Genomic DNA, 17,823 nt, shown 5'->3' with positions numbered 1-17,823 from the left:
ACCCCATTGGGATTCTGATTAGATCTGTGTTATATTTAAATATTATTTTAGGAAGGATTTATATTTCTATGACATTAAGTCTTCATATTCAGGAACCTGCAGTGGCCCGCCATATGTTCAGATCTTATTTTGTGCCCTTCAGTAGATTTCACAGTTCTTTTATTTGGGTCTTTTAGCACTCTGTTAGGTTTAAAATATTGTATTTTTTTCCTCCAAGTTTTTATTTAAATTCCAGTTAACATACAGTGTAATACTAGTTTCAGGTGTACAACTTAGTGATTCCTCACTTACATATAACACCTGGTGTTCATCACAACAAATGCCCCTTAATCCCCATCACCTATTTAACCCACCCTGGCTCACCTCCCCTCCATCAACCCTCAGTTTGTTCTCTATCGTTAAGAGTGTGTTTCTTGGTTTGCCTTTTTCTCCCTGCTATATTCATCTGTTTTGTTTCTCAAATTCCACATGAGTGAAATCATATGGTATTTGTCTTAAAATATTGTATATTATAAAGTGGTATATTTTCTTCTCTCCATTTCTAACCAGTTACTGACAGTATAAAAATATCAGTTTGAAAGCATCTCACAATCATTTTATAAATTCTTTTTTCGATTGTAATAATGTTTACTAGATTCTCATGAGTTTTGGACACCTGTAACAATTACAGATTAATTTATACTTGTTTTAAAAATTTTTTTAATGTTTATTTATTTTTGAGAGAGAGACAGTGAGAGAGCTTGAGCAGGGGGAGAGGCAGAGACAGAGAGGGAAACACAGAATCTGAAATTGGCTCCAGGTTGTGAGCTGTCAGCACAGAGCCCGATGTGGGACTAGAACTCACAAACCATGAGATCATGACCTGAGCTGAAGTCCGACACTTAACCGACTGAGCCACCCAGGTGCCCCAGTTTTTTAATATCATAAAATTTTTCATATCGTTATCTATTGCATTAGAGAATCTCTACAAATAATGAATCACACTATTAAGAGTCAGCATCTCCTATACCTGATTTTTAAGGAGACGTTTTATGAGTGTTTCTTACAATTATAAACATTTGAATCTGACTTAAAAAATTTTTTTAATGTTTATTTATTCTTGAGGGAGAGACAGCCAGAGCGAGAATGGGGTAGAGAGAGAGGGAGGGCAGAGAGAGAGGGAGACACAGAATCCAAAACAGGTTCCAGGCTCTGAGCTGTCAGCACAGACCCTGCGGCGGGGCTCGAACTCACGAGCCATGAGATCACACGAGCCATGAGATCATGACCCGAGCTGAAGTCAGATGCTTACCTGACTGAGTACCCAGGTACCCCACTTGAATCTGACTTTTTATCTCATCTGGCCATCTCTGTCATCTGAGTTCATTAACACTTAGTGAAGTAATTAATACACTTGATTGTATTCCTTCTATCTTAAATACTATCTCTTTTTCTTTCTTAGTTTTGCTGAATTAGCCATTTTTCCTGCCTGTTATTCCTCTGTTCATTTTTCCTTCCTGTCAATTTACAAGTCTGACTGTGCTTTATAGTTTTGCACCTAGCTACATTTTCCTGAGACATCTATTTATTTATTTTTTATTTTATCTATTTATTTATTTATGAGAGATAAAGAGGAAGGGAGCAAGAGGGAAGGGCAGAGGGAGAGAGAGAATCTTAAGCAGGCTCCATGCCGAGCATGGAGCCCCATGCAGGGCTCAATCTCATGACCATAAGATCATGATCTGAACTGAAATCAAGAGTCAGACACTTAACCCACTGAGCCACCCAGGCGCCCCTCCTGAGTCATTTTTAAATATATATAGTCTATTAAGAGAAACTAATAATTTTATAGTATATGTATTTTTATACTATATGTATTTATTTTTTTTAAATTTCTTTAACGTTTATTTATTTTTGAGACAGAGAGAGACAGAGCATGAACGAGGGAGGGTCAGAGAGAGAGGGAGACACAGAATCTGAAACAGGCTCCAGGCTCTGAGCTGTCAGCACAGAGCCCGACGGGGGCTCAAACTCACGGACCGTGAGATCATGACCTGAGCCGAAGTCGGACGCTTAACCGACCAAGCCACCCAGGCGCCCCTATATGTATTTTTTTAAAACATACAACATGCACCAAGAATCTCTACCTGCTCTCCTCTCCTTGACCCCAAACAAAATAAAACTTTAAGTTCTAGGTTACTAATAAGTTTTTTCTTTCAAAGATAACATTTCTATTTCAAGAATACCTACTTAGCATTTATATTACAAAATCCACATCATATCATTATTGCTTATTTAATTTTAATAATACATATATTGCAAGGTTCATTGCTCCCATTTTTCCTCCCCTTTCTGTCTTCCCCTGTCTTGGGATTTCTCTTCTGAACCACTTGTCATTTGATAGAGTATCTCCTCAAGTGTTTTCCCCAGATAAGTACATGGGCAGAATACTTTTTAAATGCCTGCACTTCCGAAAATGTTTATTTTGCCCATACAAATGAATGCTATCTTTCCTGGCTATTAGTTTTGGACCTTGGTCTTCTCCCCTCAGGATTCTACAAATGTTGCTCCGGTATTTTAGCTTCTGCTGCTGCTGATAAAAAAGTTTGAAGCTAACGGATTGTCTTTCCATTGCAAATAACCTGTTCTTTGGGTCTCAAAACTACGATTGTTCTTTATATCTGGACTTCAAGAATCTCCCCACCAAGTGTCAACACATATGCTCCTACATTAATCCTGCCTGGGACTTAGGGAGCCTATTTTCTGTTTTTTAATTTTCTACCTCTGGAACTCCTTTTATTTCATGTTAGGACTTCTGGATCTGCCTTCTGAGTTTATCTCTGCATAATTCCATTCTATGCGGTCAGGTATTTCTTGAGCTTCCGGATTTGACTCAAGAAATACCAGTAACCACAATCTTCATCTGTTCAATTTTTTTAATCAAATATTTTTTGTTCCGTTTCAAAAGATCTTTTGTTGTTGTTGTTTTGTTTTGACCATTTAATTGCTTTTCACCACCTTGAAGATTTTCTTTCTTTTTTTTTTTTTTTTCCAAGTTACCTCTGGTCTTTTCCAATATAGTGAGAGTAAAAACCACAATTAATCTGGTGTTTGTCCTGCCCCTTGGAGTTCTGAGTCCTCTTAAGTGAGTTATTATTTTTCTCTTCCTGCTAATGACTATCCTCCCTCAGTATCTACACAAACAAGATTACAGAAGCGTCTCCAGCAGTGGTAAACCAGTGGGTGACGCAAAGAATATGACGTTCTGCTCCTGAGGTCAGAAAAACAAATCATGACTTCTTTGCTAAGGTAAAGGTAAAAGTCTCTCTGTTTCAAGACCCTCACTGAAGCAAACTTAAAGTGATGGATCAAATCAGCCCACCAATGCAGTATTCTTCCAGATCCCTGACCAAATCACAAAAATCCTGTGAAAACCATATAAAATATGCAGGCACAGATAAGGCCCTTCTTTGAAGAATTTCACTGGATTTAGACAACTGAAGCCTTTGAAGAAACACACAATGTGGGCCTCTGAGCCAAGCAATGAAGATAAATAAGCCTACCTCTTGGCCTCTGATTTCTTGGCTCTTTCTTGCTTCCAAGGTGAATGAGGTCCCATAAAATTGTGCTCTTTTCCACCCTTTCCCCTGGCCTAAGAGACACCCTCCGGGCTTTACCAACTGACCCACTCAGGCAACTTTTGAGCTAAAATGCTTTGTAGGTACTATTTTTTAAAGTATTTTTAAAAGTTAATTAAAAGTAGCTTTCTAAATCATTGCTATTCCTAAGTTTTATGATATGAGGCAAAGAATAAGATAAATACCTTTGTTATGTAGAAGACACAGCAAGCTATCATGTGCTGTACACTTTCAAAACTTGCAAAATGTTTCTTTGAGTGGACAATGTTTGGTAGTCCCTGCAAAACCACCACACACTTTATCAAGATCTAAAAAATAGAAGCAGAAGAGTTTCTGTTGACAAACAGCCTCACCCATTACAAAATGTCCTATTCAAATCACGCAAGTTTTAAGCCATCAAGTCTTATTACTTTCAATAATTATCAATGAATTGCTTCTCATGTATAAAAGAATGTACTCTGAGATAAAATTAATATATTCAATTTCAGATGAGTCTCTCATCTAAAGTAACTTGAAAACTAGTACAGAGGATAAAATAAGTATTCAGCAATTACAAAACAAAGCACATTTTGACAAGTGCCATAAAAATTATCGGCAGAATATTACATATACAAGACACTAAAAACACACCCACACTTAGAAGGACCTTAAAAAAACATATAGAGAAGGAGGTACCATATTAAATATAAAGTGATACCAGGTACTTGAAATAATAGTTTCTTTTAAAATTAAAACCAAGCATTCATATCCCAAGAAATCTATCCATATCAGCATTTACTTCCTAGTCTCCTTACTTCATATTATATGATCCTGAATTTGGTCAAGAGCTAGACAATTAAGTTTAGTTTTCAATACTGTTGCCCTGTTCTGAGCAACATTACTGTCAGAAAAGTAGAGCTGAGATTGCATCAATCTATTAGTCATCCAGATTATCAAAGGACAAATTAACATATGGATATTGGTCTTTTGTGAGCACACTAATTGCTTCAAGCCACCATTCTAACAATATTATTAGTATTGTTACTATACACCTATGAGTATTTTTTAATGCTTCTTTAATTCCTCCCCATCATCACCTGCCTCCACCCTACTATACCATATCCCCAAATCATGTTAGCAACCTAGTAATTTTGTAGTTTTCTCCAGGATCTTATAATCATATACATACATCTAAATACATAAACATACATAGAGGGAGGGTTAATGTTATGTTACAAAATGGGATGTATAAACACTTGTTTGAACTGTGCATTTCTCCTTCATCCATGTCTTACGAAAAATTCCTCCAAGTCTACAGGTATAGCTAAAATTCATTATTGCCAATGGCTGCACAATATGATTTAGTGTGGAACAACCATCATTTATTCAGCCATTTCCAGAATCTCCATGTTGCACACTTTCACAGCTGATGTTTCACAATCTGGTATACTGGCCATCCTCCTGCTACTAAACTGCCTCTTTGTCTTTAGCTCTTTTTTTTTAATTTTTTCAATGTTAATTTATTTTTGAGAGACAGAGAGAGACAGTGTGAGTGGAGGAGGGGCAGAGAGAGAAAGAGAGACAGAATCCAAAGCAGGCTGCAGGCTCTGAGCTCTCAGCACAGAGTCTGATGTGGAGTTCGAACCTACGAACTGTGAGATCATGACCCAAGCCAAAGTCAGACACTTAACTGACTGAGCCACCCATGTGCCCCTGTCTCCAGCTTTTTTGCTATCACCCAAATGGCCATAATAAACACCCTTGTAAATGCTCAGTTGCCAATATGAGTGGCAACTGAGATACCAGCTTTGATGGTACCTAGTGAGGATGAAGCACCATCTTCTAGGGCAAAGTATACACTCTAAATCAATGACAGTTACATGGCACTATGTCCCCAGTAGGTGGAACACATGGATCTGGGAACCAAGGACCAGAACCAGGAGCAGCATCTTACTAACTGGGGATTTTATTCTATGGGATAAATTACTAATAGAGGGGTTGCTGTGTCAAGTATATTTATTTTTAATTTTAATTAAAATTAGATTTAGTTTAATGACAATTAAGATTGTATTACCAAACTCCAAAGCCTACAACAATTCACATGTCCCCCATCAATGAATGAGAGTGCCTTTGCCCCACACCCTGACCAGGAAGAGGAGTTACAGATCTTTGCAATTCTGTCAACAGTATTACATTAGTCATTTAATGTACATTTCTTGGGATATTCAGAGTTTGAGCATCTTTTCATGTTTCTTGGCCACTTGGATTTGTTCTCCTGTAAACTGCCTATTCATGCCCTGTGGCCATTCTTTTACTAAGTGATTGTCAATTTGTAAGACTTTTTGTTATATATACTTATCCTTGTCAGGGTTGGACACTTTTTCCAAATCTATAAATTTTCTACTATCTTTGTTATGATCCCTTTTGTCACACATAGGCTGCCACAAATATAGTCAATAGTTCTTATCTTTCTTGTTATTTCTAAGAGTTTTGTGTTTATTTTACATTTAAATCTTTAGTACATCTGGACTTTTTATATATGGTACAATATAGGTGTCAAACTCTATTTTCTTTCATATGAATATCTATCCATATCAGATGAATAAATGGTTCACTACCATTGACCAAAAATATCCATTCTCTTCCGACTGAATTGGAATGCCAATTCGGCCATATATTATATTCTCATACATATTGAGGCCTATTTCTAGAATCTCCTCTGTTTCACTCACTTTTCTATTCCAAACAATACAATTTAATTAGAAACTCCTTTCTTTTAAAAAAATATTTTTTTACATTTATTTATTTTTTAAACTATTTTTTTAATGTTTATTTATTTTTGAGAGAGAGAGAAAGAGACACAGCACAAGCAGGGGAGGGGCAGAGAGAGAGGGAGCCACAGAATCCAAAGCAGGCTCCAAGCTCCGAGCTGTCAGCACAGAGCCTGACACAGGGCTCAAACCCACGAACTGTGAGATCATGACCTGAGCCGAAGTCGGATGCCCAACCGACTGAGCCACCCAGGCGCCCCTAGAAATTCCTTTCTTAAGGCTTTTCCTCAGAGCTATAACCTATTCTCTGAGCTATAGCTAAAGGCATTCTAAACCAGTGGGATGCTACAGGATGACAGTGGATTATCTTGAACTCAACCAATTGAGCACCAGTTGCACCTGCTGGCCCCAATGTGGCATCCTTGCTAGAGGACAGTAAAAGCCATGCATTGTCATGGCTAATAGTTTCTTTTCTATCCTGTGAGGAAGAAGTACCAGAAAAAGTTCCCATTCATACTGGGAAGACAAAAGTATATATTTAGCATCTTGCCCCAGGGCAATGGTAACTCTCCCACCCTCTGACATATTTTATGAAAGGACCTGAACACTCTGGACATTTCTCAAAACAAAACATGGGACCAGTACATCAATAACACTTCAAAAAATGTTAATTGGACATAAAAAGCAAGAAAAGGCAAGTACATTAAAGACCCTGATAGGATACATGCCTTCCAGAGGGTAGGAATAAACCTGATGAAGATTCAGGAAACTGCCACATTAATGAAATATCTCGGGTGTGCTGAAACAAACTTCCTACCCCAGAGTAGGTCTGACATCTGGCATCTCTCACCTCTAAGAAGAAAGGACAATGCCTTTGGGTTCGGAAAAAAGCATATTCCACACTTGAGAATACTGCTTTACATTCGATCTACAAATGACATGGAAGGCTGCCAACTATGAGTTGAGATTTTGGATTTTAGAAGCAGATCTCCCAAGCAGCTGAGCTTAAGGGAATACGGGAGAAGGAACGTGTCTATGTTCCAGTTTAGCCATTCCAAGGCAAATATTTGCTAAATCACTTAAGCCCTCTGGTTAGTTTTCTCCATGGTGAATTAAAAATTTTTATGTTTTGCATGAGATCACTCACATCTTCTTGGTTCTCAAAATCTGAGTTGATGATGATGATGATAATGATGACAACAATGATGATGATGAAAACTTTCTATAAGTATCTGCAGTAAAACCTTACCTCTCTCATTACTTCCCTGTGGTAGGCAGAATTCTAAAACAGTCCACAAGATGTGGACTCCCTGGTGTACAAGCTCTGTTATAATCCTTTCTCCTTACATGTGGGTAGGACCTGTGAATGTGATAAGATCTTCTCTCTCATGACTACATTATGTTATATAAGACTTCATGAATATTATAGGAACTCTCCTGATGGCCTTGAGGAAGCAGACTGCCATGTTATGGAGAAGACCATGTGGCAGGGAACTGGCGGTGAGGTTTTAGGAGCTAAGGACCTCCTATCACACAAGCACAAGGAAATAAATTCTCTCAACAACCAGTGAGCTTGGAAAAGGCTCCAGAGCCTCAGGTGAGATCACAGCTCTGGCCAACACCTTGATTTCAGCCTGAAGAGACCCTGAGCAGAAGACCCAATCAACCCATTTCCAGCCTCCTGTCCCACAGAAACTATGAGATAGATTCACTATGGTGATTTGTTAGGAAGAATAAACAACTAATATAACCCCTTCACCCAGCTCTCACTTATTCTTTTTCCATAAATTCCAGTTTCTCCATCACCAAGACACCCAAGTAATTTTTCTTGGGTCATTCACCAATTTTTCCCCAGATGATGGCTTTAAAAATATGTTTTTGAATAAGTATTGCTGCTTCGAACATTACAAAAGCATACAAATTGAAATGACTTAAAAAAATCTAGAAAAACAGATTGCCAGTATTTAAACATGGACAGCAATGGGGCTGAATGTTTTCAGAGAAACACATTTGAGCCTTTATGTTTTATTTATGTCTGTTTGCCCAGATATAATTTAAATTATTAAAATGTTTTTCAGTTAACTCATGAAATTTCATAACACTTGTCTTTGACCTATTTGTACGTTATGAGAGATACATTGCTTTTCATTTTCCAAAATGCATTGTTGAATTGCCTTTGTAAAAAATATCCTTATTTTTAAGGGGGTGGGGTAAATATGCTTACCTGTACAACAGGTACCAAAACAACATTGTGGTAGATTATAGGAGCAAGGAGGCCATAACACTGAGTCACAGCTTGAAGGGCATAACTGGAATCATTTAGGTAGTTGCTAAGGTCCAATGCCACTAATATTCTCTCACATTCAATTAATCTAGCAATCTGTAAAGAAACAGGTATTGTTACCGGAAAGGAACATCAGGTGCTTAATTAATGTGCCTCTAAGGAGAAGAAAGGGTAGGAAATGTGATCCTGCCGGTTTAACAACACATTGGTATGTTGAAATGCTGGTATGAAGAAAATCTAAACTCAAGAACAACTCTAATTTCCCAATAATGCTACATATGGATAATACCATCTTAGAATTAAACTTTATAATATTTTGTAAAACAATAGAAATACCACTAGTAATGAAAAAGGAACTAATCTTTTTTTAATTGGTAAAATAAAAACGTGGCTATATTTTAATGTTAGAAAAAATCTAGCTTTTTCAAAACATAAATTATAACAAATAATAATTAAAATATTATATCTCTGTAATATTGTCCCTCACTTGATTAAAAGTCCCATTTTCTTTCTGGATTTGTGAAAAAAAAAATGATGAATCTTCAATAGACCAAACTAATCTTCTATTATACTTGTGCTACTTAAATAAAAATGGTAGTGAAATAGAAAGTTAGGCTTTTGTGATTAAATGTTACTTAAAAATAATAAGAATCTTATCTTACTTTTCCTTTCCCTTTCCTGGAGGAAGATTTCATTATTTTTCTATATATACCTATAAAATAACATACACAGAAAACTGGCATTGAGAAATTTCCATAGAGTAACTTATTACTAGAATGGTAGTCTAGCATTCTGGAATTCATTGATTGAAGTACTTAAAGCCTGCCTTCATTTTCAGACTGGATGCTGAAAGAAGAAACTAAGGGCAACACATAAAGAACAGGATGATGGTTATGAGTGCTTGGGCTCTGTAAGACCGTGAACTTTCCCTGGACAAAAGCGTCATGTTTTTTTCATTTTTGGATCCATAGACACTGGCATGGTCTCATGTAACAATTTATTGGTTGATTAACTAATGAATAAATGCAAGGGTAGGAAAAAGCAACTGTGAAAAACAAACACACGGGAAAAGCCTCTATGTAGCTAAAGTGAGTAAAGAAGGAAAGAGGGAGAGGGACAAAGAGTGACACTCAATCTAGAATGGAAAAAAATAGCAAAGGATTGTTATTAAAAGCAAGAGCATTATAAGATTGCAAAGGTACACACAGCAATGCTGATAACCACCCTGAGAATCCATCAGTACAATATGGGTTACATTCCTGCCTCTGTACAGGAATGCAATATTAAAATTAAAAAGAATTTGGTATGGAAACAAACGGTCATTGATGTTCTTCACCCCAGAAAGGCAATAGTACCTGAGATAGAAATTCAGGAAAAACAAGCCAAAATGGACAAGATCACACCAGATGCTATCTTTATTTGGATTCAGAACCCATTTTGGTGGTGGCAAGACAACTGGCTTAAGCATAATTTATTGTTCCTTGGATGATGCACAGAAAAATGAACCCAGGCATAGACTTGCAAGACATGGCCTGTATGAGAAGAAACAGACCTCCAGAAAACAGGGAAAGGACCATAAGAACAGAATGAAGAAGTCAGGGGAACTGCAGAAGCCAAGGTTGGTGCAAGCAACAAGTGAGCCAGAGATTGGACAACAGAAGGAATAAAGGTTCCACAGTGACTTTATCTGTGGTGATTGTGCAGATTTTTCATAAGAGGATTAATAAACTAAGAACTTAAAAAAAATAAGGGGTGCCTGGCTGGCTCAGTCGGTTAAGCGTCTGACTTCGGCTCAGGTTGTGATCTCACAGTTTGTGGGTTCGAGCCCCACATCAGGCTCTGTGCTGACAGCTCAGAGCCTGGAGCCTGATTCGGATTCTGTGTCTCCCTCTCTCTCTGCCCCTCTCCAGCTCGCACTCTGTCTCTCTCTCTCTCTCAAAAATAAATAAACATTAAAAAATTTTTTTTAAAAAAGGAACTTAAAAAATAAGAATTTGGTAAATTGATATGTACCTGCATGAAAACATGTATAAGATAAATTATTAAAAATGTTAAGTAGGAAAATTATGGAATAGCAAGTAGACTGTGAAGGCATTTTTGTAAAAAAATATTTTTTAAATAATAATTTGCCTATGCATATTTTTATAAATCAGATATCATAAAAAAAACAGAGAAAACAAACTCATAGTATTTTTAGGAGCAATAAAATTACAATAGATTTCACTTTATACCTTATCATTTTTTGAATATTTGAAATTTATACTACTTTTACAGAGACAAAAAAGATCAATTGAAAAGAAGAAAAATATATATGAACTCAGGCCTATGAAACCTATTTGGAATATCAAATAAACCTGCACAATCATAAAATGATCTCTCAGTCTATCCACAAATCAGGATACACAATCCCGAAAGAACATGAACTTGAAACATCAAGAAACAAATAAAGGGAAACTGGCACATTTTCAGTCCCTTTAATTCACTTACTTGTTGAGAGGGGAAAATCTCATTGCCTTTAATATTATCACAGAAAAGATTTTCTTCTTTAATTTTAATGTCACTTGTTACAAAAATATTTCTAAGAAAAAGGTATAAGAGGATTGAAGAAGTCTCTGCCAAAATATCTGAATGTAATCTGCAAAAGGAAGTAAATGCTGTCACAGGCATAAACATAAAATGATCATGTAAACATGCATTTTTAGATTGATAGGTTCTTAATATCTACACAATAACAGCAAAAATTTGTGGAACAACTTCTCTCATACAGCTGTTTAAAATTAAAGACTATGTTTAACAACAAGTTCACAGCTAAGAAAATTAAGGTGCTGACATATATCAGAGACAAATAAAAATAAATATTGGCAAAATTTTCTGGTTCTATTATGTAAACTTCTTTTCTATCAATATAATGAAATCACTATAGATCTTCAGAAGCATAATATTTCAATTAATAAAGTTTCTGAAAATAAGGGTCTTTTATAGCAAAATCAGCCATGGGTAAAGAGGAAAGGAGAAAGATTGAGGCAGGGAGAAAAGGAAGAAAGGAGGCAGAGTCTTAATAACTCTTGGATTATTTCTAATTATCTTTCCTAAATTGCAGTCAACAGTGCCAAACATTGGCAAAACTGTGAAATCTGCAGTCTTCGACTTTGTTTCCAATATTCCCTTCCTTGTTCTCAGCCTTACTTGGTGACGAATCCTCCCTTCTAAGTTTCAGGTCCCTCCGCCCTCCCCACCCTCTATCTCTAAAAAACAGGAAAGGATCTGACATCAGTAATTCATACTTGAAGATGATCTGTTTTACCACCATGTTAAATGCTGAAATTATATTTGCTAGGAGAATTTTAGTTCTTCCGTTCCTGCAACCCACACTGAACTCTTTCTTTGTCCACATGACATGTGCAATGCGTCCAGGCTATTGCCTCCTCCTGGTTCTGTCTCCTTCCCTATCCAGCTCAGACCTCTCTAACACTTTAGATTCTATACCCCTTATTTTATGCCATAATCAGTGCGCCTGACCTTGCATAGACGTCACTGGCCAATTTTTCTGGTAACCTCTGATAACCTCTGGTTATCCTTAATGTCTCCTTGTTCATATTCCTGAGAGCAGATGTTCTAAACCCCCTGTTCTCCACCCCATGAGCTCCTATACCCTCCAGGCTCTACCACCATGATGTCATTATCGTGTGAATTTGCTTGTATCCTGTCTCTCCCCCTGCACTGTCTCCGCTTCCTCCACTCTTCAAAATGTTTTCCTTAAGCCTGCCTTCCCCCTCATTGTTCTGCCATTGTCCTCTTCTCTTTACACCAACTTCACATCAGTGACCTTAGCTAATTACAATTCTCCATTTCCATTTACTTCTTACCCAACTGCAAAAGGTTTCTGGCCCATCACACCACAAAACTAGCTCTCTTGAACTCATCAACGGCCTCCTAATTGCCAATTCTAAAAGTCACCTCTCGGGGCACCCGCGCAGCTCAGTTGGTTCAACATCTGACTCTTGATTTTGGCTCAGTTCATGATCCCAGGGTTGTAGGATTGAGCCCTGTGTCGCTGAGCATGAAGCCTGCTTAAGATTCTCTATTTCCCTCTGCCCCTCTCCCCAGCGCTCGCTCTCTCTCTCTCTCTCTCTCTCAAAATATAGGGGGGAAAGCTTCCTCTTAGTTTTTATTCTATCCAACTTCTCCGTAGCATTTCGTTTTGAGCAACTCCTCTGCCTGACCTTGCACTAGCATTTAACACTGCTGACCAGTCCCTCCCGGGTGATATTCTCACTTTCCTTGGCAATGTACTTTTCCAGAGTTTCACCTCCTGGACTGTTCCTTTTTGTCAAAAAAGTTCTGACAGTTGGGTTTTCTTAATGTATTTATTTTTGTAATGTAAGGGTCTGCCTTAAGCTTTGATTGCCAAAGCATCCACTTCAAAGAGGCATTCGCTTCAAAGATGGCTACCTCAAATAAATACATTGCCAGTCACACAACTAGCTAAAGAGCCAGGCCACCTCCCTCACTGAGGCTCCTCTGTTTTAGAAATCTTAGTGGATTTTGATAAATGACAATTTGGGCCACTATTTTTTCTCTTCCCTTGTTTTAAATTCCCACTCTTACTTTTTAAATTCAACAACAAAGAGTGAGCCCGTGAAACCCTAGGCACCCACCCTGGACCTCAATAAAAGCAGAACCCCAGGCCCATGCTGGCTCTCTCTCTCTTCACCTATGAACTTGCTGTGGGGCCCCAAGTATGCCATGCAATTTCCAGATCCTGTAAGTAATAAACCTCTATTTTTTTTCAAACTTTCTGGATGTTTATTGCTGAAGGGTGCCTCACAATCATAATAAGAACCATAAAGGCTGGTTCAGATACAACACTGATTACTGGTAGGCTGAGACTAGCACAAACTATTTTCAGTATCCTTCCTTGGTTCCATTTCCTGCTTCAGCCTCTTAAACGTAAGTAATGCCCAAAATTTAATTCCAGCTTCTATCTTTTCTGCTAAACAGTTAGTCCCTAGGAGGTAGCACTCATTGTCAAAATTTCAATGATGACCTCATGGACAATTTCTCAATCTATCTCTAGCCTTGACCTCTCTCCTGAGTGTCAGCACTAAATATTCAACTACCTGCTGGGCATCTCATATCCACAAAGGTATCCTGTTGGAAAACTAAACTCAAAATATTTCCTATCCAATTCATTATCTCCTCCAAAGACTCATCCCACCTCTCTCATTCCCCTAGTACCCATCATAGGTCTGCCAGTCAGGTAACAACGGCAATCCCAGTAAGCTTCACTACTTCCATTCTCTTGTCCCCACATCACATAAAGCCTTCCAAGCCCCGTCTCTTCCTCTTCTGAAATGCCTCTCAAATCCATCCTACACAACACCTAGCATCCTTGTACATGGTAAATGCTAAGTCTACAGTTGTTTCATTGAATGGAATTCTACTTTTATGTGAATAAGCACTATCAATGCCTTGCCTCCACCAGCATGTGCATTTAAGGTCACTATCTTTAACTGATGAATAAAGGGTTTTGTCTTCTTAGGAAAGGAATTTCAGGTATTATTAACAAGTAGGTAAAGGAGATTGTTGTTTTTGAACTTGTTGTTGAGACAGCCTAAAATCACACTAATGCTCATTTCTGAGGCTGCTCTTAATCTTTGCTCTTTTAAGAAAAACCAACTATAAAGCAAAGGATGGCCTGTGGTTTTATATGACCCATACCAACCTATTTGCAGTTCCTGATGGTCTAATCCTGGGAGCTTCTTCAAGCAAAGAAAAAGTCTTTTAAACCTAATAGTCCACCCATCACACCATAACTATTAACCCCAACCTGACCGCTCTCTGTTATAAAAGTCCCCAAAGCATATTTGTGTTTTCCAGTATAACTGACGTTATCTTGATTAGTAGTTGGTATTTTTTTTTCCATAGCCTTCATTACCTTAACTTCAGAATGCATCTAAATGTCTCCTGTGCTTTTTCTTATTCTAGCAAAGAAGTTTCTAACAAGGACTCAAGAACTTGGGATGTGTATGCTTATTACAACACCTATTAAAAATAGTTTTACATTGACTATCTTAACATGAAATTGAAAATGAATTATAGGCTTTGTATACAACATCCATATTTTTCAATAAGCAAATTAATATTTTAAAAGAATATTTCTAATTACCTTCTCTGTGTAATAGTCATTATATTGCTTAAGCAAATAACAGATTGTTCATCATGATGTGGTGAAGCAACAAAATAATCCCAAACTGGTGAGAAAACCTTCTTAGCCAACTCATAGTTACCAATCTGATAGGCAACCTACAAGAAAAAGTACATTATCATACATTATATTTTTATTGGTGAAATGTATCTTTTAAACAGGAATTCTGATAAGGTCTGTTCACACACTAATTTCATACATAGTTGTTCACATTTGCTGTTTTGTTCCACGGGGCCACAGTAAGGTATCGATGGCCACTGGCAAGGGAGACAGACACATTTTGAAATCTCTTTTATTTCTAAATTGCATGGAAATTTGAAACTCTGTAAGGATGTTTCAAATTCTCATAAGCAAAACAAAGATCACATCTGAGCCAAATTAATTTCATTTCCATCCATCTCGGCAGTGCACTCCATTTATTACAGACACTGTTATAATGAACAATCTGTTCCAAGAGAAACAATCAGATTTCCCAAACCCAAAATATGAAATATACTTCATTCTTTTCTGGTTCTGACTGACACTTTCAGAGCTTTTGTGCAACAAAGGGTTCACAGCTGAAAAGAGTGAAAAATAACACAGAGATGCTTCCAAAAGACGATGATATGTTTTGTTTTTGTTTTTGTTTTGAGAGAGAGAGAGACAGAGTGCAAGTGGGGAAGGGGCAGAGAGAGAGGGAGACACAGAATCCAAAGCAGGCTCCAGGCTCCAGCTGTCAGCATAGAGCCCAACGCAGGGCTTGAAGCCACAAATGGTGAGATTATGACCTGAGCCAAAGTTGGACGCTTAACCAACTGAGTCACCCAGGTGCTCCAAGGCCATGATATGCTTTTAATTTGACACATTCAACATTAGGCAAAATAACTGATTTCACTGGTAAAATATAGAAGCTCAAGAGAAGAAAAATCATCAACTTACCTATTTCTTTTGGTAGAATATATTTCTTTAAAGATATTCCTTAAAATCATTCTATTCAAATATGTACAACAATATGAAATCTCACCACATAAGTTACGTGCTGCTTCAAATTCTTAATGGAAGCAGGTAGGATATAAAGTACAAACAAATTAATTAAGTATGTAAATGGCATGTTGCTAGAATATAGTCCACTCAAAGGAATAATTTACAGGGCCAGAACTTTTTCAATCTGCCAACTCCACCCTTCATAATCAACCAACCAGTAAAATGTTACGAAGTTTCTACTCTGCACTAACCACTGTGAAGACAGGTTCTTCAAAGCTTAAAATGACCTTATATGCCATTAAACTCTAATCAAGTTACAAATATAAAACACCTGAAATCACCAGAAAAACTACAAAGAATAACATAATAACTGTGGAGGCTTAGAAAAGGAGAAATTAGGGGTTCAAAAAGGAGTCTGTGCTTGAGTTGAACCCTAAGGCAGGGATAAGGTTCACATGGGCACAGTTGAGACAGAACCTGAAAAGGGTCCAATAGTGAAAATCATCACAGAACATTTAGGAGAGACTGAAAAGACAGGTCAGAATTTGAAGAAAAGCAGAAAACATGATGGACAGGTAAAATGGGATACGATTTCAGAAGGTCTTAAAATTCAGGTGGAAGTACTTAAAGATGTCAAGTACTAGTCTGAGCACTTTGTATGCATTATTGTATTGACACCCCATTTCATTTTTATGAAGTGAACTCTATGACCATTCCTATTTTTCAGATGAGGAAACTGAGGGATTAAGAAGTTAAATAATTTGTACAGAGCCTGATATTCAGTAAAAATAGTAGAGCCAAGACCTAGAGCGGTGGATGAGGTCACTTCACTGGCTGCATTGGTCAAATGAAGGAGTTGGGAGTTGGACTAGGTGGTCACTAAAACACCATATAATTCTAACACTTACCACGGAAATTAATAACAGATGATGTGTAATTGAGTTGGGTGAAATTAAAATCGGATGTTCTTTCCTTTTAAAACATATGCTTCTAAAAATAATGTCATTTATTCAATTAGTGGACATTGTAAAACAAGAAAAGATACGATGATAAAACTAAGGTTTGTAACTTCATGAGTTTTTGTGGGTTAACAGAGCAGTGCCATGGTATAAGACGGTGAGCTTACAGATTTTAGATGGGGTGAGAGTAAAATAAGAGAAAAAAGCACCAGAAAACTAATGAAATAATTAAGTACAGTAGAGACGCTCCTTGATACATGATCCTCATGTGTCTTCCCAAGCTCCACACTCAGTTGTCTTCCCCACATTCCTTTTCAGTTGCCTTTGCAAGCTCCTACTCTTTTCCCCATTCTCTTTACACGGGCATGTCCCAGGGCTCAGTCTTTGGACCTCTTCTCTCTTCTGTCTGCACTTATTTCCTTAGTGGAATAATCCAGCCCCATGGCTGTGCCACATGACTAATCTCAAATCCTTCTCCTGCCCAGACCTCTCTCCCATGCTCCAGATTCATATATCTAACTGACTATTCAACAATTCTCCCTGAATATCTAATAAACATCTTACCACAACATGTCTCAAAATGAATTTCTGATTTCCCTCTGCCCCAAATCTATACCACCCACAGCACTCCTGAACTCAGTTGATGTCAAGTCTATCCTTCCAGTTAGTCAACTAAACATCTTAGAGTCATCTTTTCTTTTTCTCTTTATATTATTTCCACTAGGAACTCTTGTTAACTCCTCCTTCAAAACATATCCAGAATCTGACCACTTCTCACCACATCAACTATTATCACACTGGCCAAGCTACCACCATCTCTCATTGGGTTGCAGTAATAGAGACGTCCCTCTGCTTCCATCCCTGTCCTATTATGGTCTATTCCCAACACAGCATCCAGGGTGAGACTTTGAAAACAGAAGTCATATTATGTCATCCCACTTCTCATAAAAAAAAAAAAAAAAAACCTTTCCAATGGTTGTTCATTTCACTCAAAGTAAAAGCCAAAGTTCTTCTTTTTTTAAATTCTTCTTTTTTAATTTAA

General features: G+C 37.4%; 1 protein-coding gene across 1 annotated transcript in view; it reads right to left on the bottom strand.

The window, feature by feature from the left end:
• The window catches only part of CFAP54 (cilia and flagella associated protein 54), a 353,980-nt gene that overhangs the window by 234,580 nt on the left and 101,577 nt on the right, over positions 1 to 17,823 (bottom strand). Inside the window, exons 23-26 of the mRNA XM_030323452.1 lie at positions 14,821 to 14,957; positions 11,139 to 11,286; positions 8,592 to 8,747; positions 3,803 to 3,925 (exon numbers count right to left, since the gene is read on the bottom strand). Coding sequence (XP_030179312.1) covers positions 3,803 to 3,925; positions 8,592 to 8,747; positions 11,139 to 11,286; positions 14,821 to 14,957 — 564 coding nt within the window. The remainder of the gene's footprint in view (positions 1 to 3,802; positions 3,926 to 8,591; positions 8,748 to 11,138; positions 11,287 to 14,820; positions 14,958 to 17,823) is intronic.

Source organism: Lynx canadensis, chromosome B4 (genome assembly GCF_007474595.2).
Source record: "Lynx canadensis isolate LIC74 chromosome B4, mLynCan4.pri.v2, whole genome shotgun sequence".
Taxonomy (NCBI): Eukaryota; Metazoa; Chordata; class Mammalia; order Carnivora; family Felidae; genus Lynx; species Lynx canadensis.
This window is presented reverse-complemented; position numbering and strand designations above follow the sequence as displayed.